Source organism: Mizuhopecten yessoensis, unplaced genomic scaffold (assembly GCF_002113885.1).
Source record: "Mizuhopecten yessoensis strain PY_sf001 unplaced genomic scaffold, ASM211388v2 scaffold1391, whole genome shotgun sequence".
Taxonomy (NCBI): Eukaryota; Metazoa; Mollusca; class Bivalvia; order Pectinida; family Pectinidae; genus Mizuhopecten; species Mizuhopecten yessoensis.
In genome coordinates, this window is record NW_018404023.1 from 465,168 (window position 1) to 471,101 (window position 5,934).

The 5,934-nt window shown below is 36.7% G+C and overlaps 2 protein-coding genes across 3 annotated transcripts in view; one reads left to right on the forward strand and one right to left on the reverse strand.

Annotated features, from left to right (window-relative positions):
• The window catches only part of LOC110461308 (kinesin-like protein KIF22-B), a 20,156-nt gene extending 19,952 nt beyond the window's left edge, over positions 1-204 (reverse strand). The window contains exon 1 of the mRNA XM_021514735.1: positions 120-204. The gene's annotated coding sequence lies outside the window, so the exon portion shown is untranslated. The remainder of the gene's footprint in view (positions 1-119) is intronic.
• A 71-nt stretch (positions 205-275) lies between these two features.
• LOC110461145 (PAXIP1-associated glutamate-rich protein 1-like) lies at positions 276-5,038 on the forward strand. 2 transcript variants are annotated; one of them, XM_021514487.1, is made up of 5 exons: positions 276-402; positions 2,013-2,368; positions 2,945-3,024; positions 3,927-4,280; positions 4,338-5,038. In XM_021514487.1, the coding sequence occupies exons 2-5, from the start codon at positions 2,085-2,087 to the stop codon at positions 4,580-4,582; spliced, it is 963 nt and encodes a 320-aa protein (XP_021370162.1). In that variant the 5' UTR covers positions 276-402; positions 2,013-2,084; the 3' UTR covers positions 4,583-5,038. The 2 variants fall into 2 exon arrangements, with proteins under 2 accessions (XP_021370162.1, XP_021370154.1); XM_021514479.1 differs by having other exon boundaries at positions 3,927-5,038.
• The last annotated feature ends 896 nt before the right edge of the window (positions 5,039-5,934 follow it).

The window sequence follows — 5,934 nt, forward strand, 5'->3', positions numbered from 1 at the left end:
CCCCATGTCTCTCTTTTCCAGATTCACAATAGCGAACACCATAATCAGCCAGCTGATTGTGAATATGGTTCAGGACATGTCCAGAAATGTTGTGTATCGAATAAAAAAGTATGCAATACCTTTAACCTTGTCAGAAAAAAATCTTCGTTGTGTGATACGTCTGCCTGCAACAAAACACCATTCACTGTTGTTTTGAACTTCCCACTCTTCCGGTAGAATGGACCAATCAAATCTCCCCTTAAACATCTTATCACTGAAAAGCTTAAGCGCTGAAACGACCACGTCAATGTGCGGGAAACATTAACCACCAAGAAATAGGCATAGCGTTGTCGGAGTTAATCAGCTACATATATTTCTTACAAAATAATATGATGTCGCATTTTAAGTAAAGGAATATAAAAGGTATGCTGTGTGTACACAAAATATTGATAAATGCGTTAAAATGACTGAAAACATGTTATGTGTATAGTAATGCGCTACTTTCTTTTTGCCAATTTTGGCGGAATGTTTTGTTTACATCAGCTACAGTAGTGCAGATACGTTTATATTGCATGTATACGTCTCTGAGTAGGGCCATCATCTGTTTTATATCTGCCTTTTTGAATCCTCCATTCAATTTTTTTAAAAAGCCAATCATAAATTTGTCAAATTGTCTCAATTTACACCTTCATCTTCCCATATGAAAGGGGTTCTTTTCTGGTTAAATCTGGATATATATCCCAATGAAATATATACAGAGATTAACATACATGTGACCTAGATCACGTCCATCAATCAAACGTGTAAAATATTACAGCTAACTAGTATATATATAGTATTACATGATAAAGTAGTGCTCATTCTGTTTAGGATAATTATATGCTGAACAATATATATATATGCTTATCTAGTTTGCTTTATAACTCCAATGCAAACTGTCACACTAGTCAGCACACTGGTAATTTTCTTGTCAATACATTTTATGCCATTTGGCTTATGGTTATAAATAACTATTCTGTTTTGTTTAACGACAACTAAGGGGACATTTTAAGTTCTGTTATGACAAAATATAATATCCTTCTGATAAAGTGAAGACAGATCCATAATGTAACCACAGAATTACATTATCTAAGTCCGTGAAGTAACATAGGAAAGATTTCTGCATTGAAAATTGTCAATTATTGAATATTAATACCCTATATATATTTTCCCAAAAAAATGTCTATTACAAGTAAGCAGATGTCCACAAAGTCGAATACTGAGTACATTTCCTGTAAATCAAATTCTTGCAATTCAAGTATGCACAGGTTATGCATTTTGTGTTTTCACACGTCAAAATTGTATATTCCACATTTGCTCTGCATCCTTCCATTGCAATGTATTGAGATGGCAAATGATGTTATGAGAATATAACAACATGCACATTTGTAAAAAAAAATTATGTAAATATAAATGATTTACATTTTAGCAAATATCGTTATGTTCCTGTACCACACATTTCTAATGTTGACAAACTTACATATAAAGCCCTATATTGCTACAGTGCTTTATTTAGTTTGTCATCAATAGCAATGTGTGTTATAGGACTATAACAACATTTGCTAAAACCTTCATTGCTTAAATATATTATTTTGTATCTTCAAACTGTTTATGTTCTTTGAGAGATTTTCAACAGGTTTTATCTAAAAAAATGTCAGATGATAAAACTAAATTGCGCATATTTTTAAAGTTGTTGCAACAGAGGAACTGTACGTGTCTTTTTCTTTTTAATTTGTGGTTATACCGTGATGAACTATCAGGACTATCCATTTGTATTTAGGATAGTAAGTGAGACGGAGAGGTTAAAACAGTTGTTTGTATATTTGAAAACAAAATATGTACAAAATCACATGCCTCTGAACGCTCCCTTTCAAAGGTAAGGAATTTACTTGAAAATGAAAAAAATAAGAGAGAGCCATTTTCAAAACTCAAAATGAAAAGTGCTGCATGTATAACAGTGATTTGATGACATATTCATTGTTTTGTTTTCATAGATTTGAGACCGAGGCACAGTATGTAAAGCATATCTACATAATCTAGACATCCGCTGAAGATCTAGACTAATCATGGGACTGATTGGTGGAGGATCTGAGACGGAAAAAAAGACTTGGTGTGTTGAAGGTAGTGATGATGAGAAATATGACCCTTCAGAGTCCGGAAAGGGTATATGGGAACCTAAACCTGAAGATATTCTTAAATTGTTTGAGAAAATTGAAAAGGAAAAAGTTCTTGAATTGAGTTGGAAATGTCCTGGTCGACGCCCACCGAAGGGGGCAGAGGAGGAGGACATGGACGCCACCCAGGATCCTAGTGTGGAGGTGGAACCGGAGGAGGCAGAAGAGGAGCCAAAGTAAGGAGCTATGAACATGCCTATGTATAAGTTATAAAGTCATAATATTAGCCTGACCAGATATTCAACTAGCGAGGAATAAATTGTGTTTTACTAAAAGCAAAATATATTAATATATAATGTGCCCCTTATTTGCTGCTGATTTGATGTTTAATAGTTAACCAGTCTTGAAGCCTTTTCCTTCTTCCAAAATCAAAATGTTTTCTCATAAATCAAATTTTGTGACCACAATATTCAATCTCATCTACATTTTCTTCTATTTTAATATATATATTTTCTCTTTTCTTCATTAATGCAAGTACTAGTTTATTAGCTTACCTGACCTGTCTCGAATGGCTATAGCTCAGCTTCCATTGTTTGTCTCTGGCCAGCACAGCTGGAGCAATTTTGACTGAATGGATCTTACTTAACCCTTTCACCTCTAGGTAACTTTAGTAGACTCTACCATACATTGATCTGGATGACTCCATTACAGCCTACAGTGGAGAAAGGGTTAACTGAATCAGCTTCTCAGCGGGCTCTGACTTGTTTCTGTATTCTCTGCAATTCACATTTTATGTATTCTGTTTCTTGAAGGCCACAACAACCAACCGAGTTCGATTTTGACGAAGATGAATTTGACACTGCTACAAAAGTGACTCCGAGGAGAACGCCAGGTTTGTGACTAAAATTTGTATCTATAACACGATCACAAAAATATGATCTGGAGTGTGATATGACAAGTGTAAAAAATTAGCCGAGACAAAAAACATCCTAACTGTAACGTCATCAGGAAATTGCGAGTATATGGTTGTAACGATTTGTATACATCAAGAGTAATACAACATTGATCCAGGAGTAGAGCCAATGCCGTTACTTTAGTTCAGGTTCGGTTGGTTCCGTATATCCCTTGCCTGGATACCAACCAGTATGCAGTTAGGGCGATTGAAGAAATGGGGAAACTAAGAATAGGTGTCAATCGCAAAAAGCTCGGGATCAGTTGAATTTTCTTTATTAGGATACGTCTACCGGTTTCGGCCTAACAGTGGGCTTCTTCAGGACGATTAAATGAAAGAGTAATGCAAGATGTTTGAAAATAGATTGTATCACACTTGTATGGACACTTTATATGCCGAGCTTCCTGCCCTTTGTGCTAAAACAACGCGAACGTTTTGTTCCTTTCCATGTTTAGATTGCAAAATCATAATCGGTGTAGATTTAATTTTCTAATTGTTTGGTCAAAATCGTAAACTTTTAATAAAAGCCTGCTTAAATAACCCGCCATACAATATATTCAATCGCTTCTCCTCAAAACATACATTGCAGTGTTTTATAAAAATTCTGTATTGAAACCAAAAGTTGCTACTTTGTAAATGTTTGTAATGGGTTCAAAATTGAGGACCAGTAGTTACACGAATAATTTTTGAGATGCGTCGGAGTAGTAGACCGATGTTGAATTTTACAATATCAACTATTAAATTTAGGGAAGTAAGTTTGGTGACATTTGCGCATTGTCTTGTTCTTTATAGAGAATAACTTTTCCTGTAAATATCATTTGAGCATTCGTTATTTTGAACAGGTGTCAAAACGCCAAAGTCTCAAAAAAAGGTTGCCCGTATGGACAAGGTCTTACAAGACATGATGATGCAGCGCATACAAAACGCTGCCGAGAAGCAGGCCAGACGTCAGGGACGGAGCCCTGGTAGCACCCCAGCTGGTCGGGTCAGGATGGGAATGTCTCCAGGGTCAGGAGGTCACAGATCACCAGGGTCATCTCCAGCCTCTTCACCAGCCCCTGTCAGACCTGGTTCCTCTCCAGGAATGGGCATGAGACTCTCTAGACCTGCCATGAGCATGCCCACACGGCCCACTATGGAAGCTGGTATGACTACACCAGTTCGGTCAATGCCCTCTACAGATATCGGCCAGACGCCGCCACCACCATGGTCTGCGTCCAACACAAACATAAATGGGACCCCACCTACCCAGGCAAGGCCCAGCAAGGATTTGGGAAATCCCCCTGTTGGAATTCCTCAAGGGGGTACTCCCCAAACTTCCCATGGTTCAGCCTCGACTTCCTCTGTGATGTCCACTTTACCCTCCAATAACATAGCGGTCAATTCAGCGTTGACCGCCACTCCTACTGGCCAGAGGGTCGGGACAGACACTGTGATGAATAGTGCTAGAGAATTTCCCCCACTTCCTCCCCCTCCTCCTGAGGGAGGAGGCGTGTGATGGGTGTATTTGTAAATGTTTTAGTTTTATCTCCGAGAAGTGCGAGACAAGTAGATCTGTACTAAAAAAGTTATTGCGAAAAACAAATCAATAAACTGTACAGATTTGAACTCCATTGACTGGAAGACAGGGATTTATCTGTGTGTGATTCAGTTCTATACACGAAAACGTAGAGGCTTTATCCAAAGCAGAAAGAAGTGTGTAATAATCATTTACCATAGAGAAAACAGCACATTCTACTACTCTTATATACTGATTTTAGAAACAATATGAACAAAGAACTATTTTACTTATGTTTTATTTATAATCTTCTGAAGAATTTAAAGTTAAAAGCAAAAGTTGGTTTCTTTTGTTTGTAAAAACCCTGGCTAGTCATGTATTAAATAGTATTCCGTCTTTGCGTATTGCAGTTATCTTCTCTTGTGAGCAGGTGTTGATTGTTACATCATTGGTTTGTGTAAGAAAATTACGTTGTTTCTCAAAAACTGATGACGTTACTCTCACAAACCAATGACGTAACAATCAATACCTGCTCACAAGAGAAGATAACTCTGCAATACGAAAAGACGGAATATCCATCTGATCTGTGTTTTGAAATAGTCTTTTTAGAAAATAAACTTAAATGTGTAGTACACATCAATTTCATGTTTGTTCTGAATTTGAAGCAATGTGACCAAAATGTATAACAGGGTTAAAGTAATGAAGAAAAAGTTGATGAAAATGACAATTTGAAGTTATCTGGCCGATACAAAAACTTCAGTGTTGTAATTCAGATTTTTGAATTAAACGAAGTGAAATAAAATCAATGGTGTTGTTTTTTGTTTCTCCACTTGAAAATACGGGGTATATGGTGTTGCCAAAGTGCATCCATCTCTCAAATTGTATGTCATCTCTGTGTTAATCTTCCATCTCTCAAATTGTATGTCATCTCTGTTAATATTCCATCTCTCAAATTTTAACAAAGAAGTGTTCTTTTCATCACAGCGAACACATCCAATTAGTTAGCTTAACTCATTTACCCCTGAAATTTCATGATGAACTATTCCAACATTTGAATTGGAAGAGTTCAAATGTGTCTTCAGGGGTGAATGAGTTAATATTTGCGTTAACCTGTATACAAAAAAAAGTAACACAAATAAATTCATAAATCAATTTCTTTAATTAGTGCCAAAGAACCTGCAATGGTACTCCAAGAAAGAGTAGCTGATGGGCTTTTTATTGGTCACTGCCCCTATGCATGGAAAGTAAGGGGGGGGGGGGGGGGGTATGAGGGAGAAAAGCTTTGTATCCTCATATCTGAGTGATTATCAGTCATTGAAAAAAGAAAAACTACATGCAGTGAAAATGTCATA

What these genes read in the sequence shown, in the direction of transcription:
- LOC110461145 (XM_021514479.1), top strand. Translation starts at nt 2,085, where the DNA reads ATGGGACTGATTGGTGGAGGATCTGAGACGGAAAAAAAGACTTGGTGT. An exon ending in GAGGCAGAAGAGGAGCCAAA is followed by an intron (nt 2,369 to 2,944) that starts GTAAGGAGCTAT and finishes TGTTTCTTGAAG; the next exon opens with GCCACAACAACCAACCGAGT. An exon ending in GACTCCGAGGAGAACGCCAG is followed by an intron (nt 3,025 to 3,926) that starts GTTTGTGACTAA and finishes TATTTTGAACAG; the next exon opens with GTGTCAAAACGCCAAAGTCT.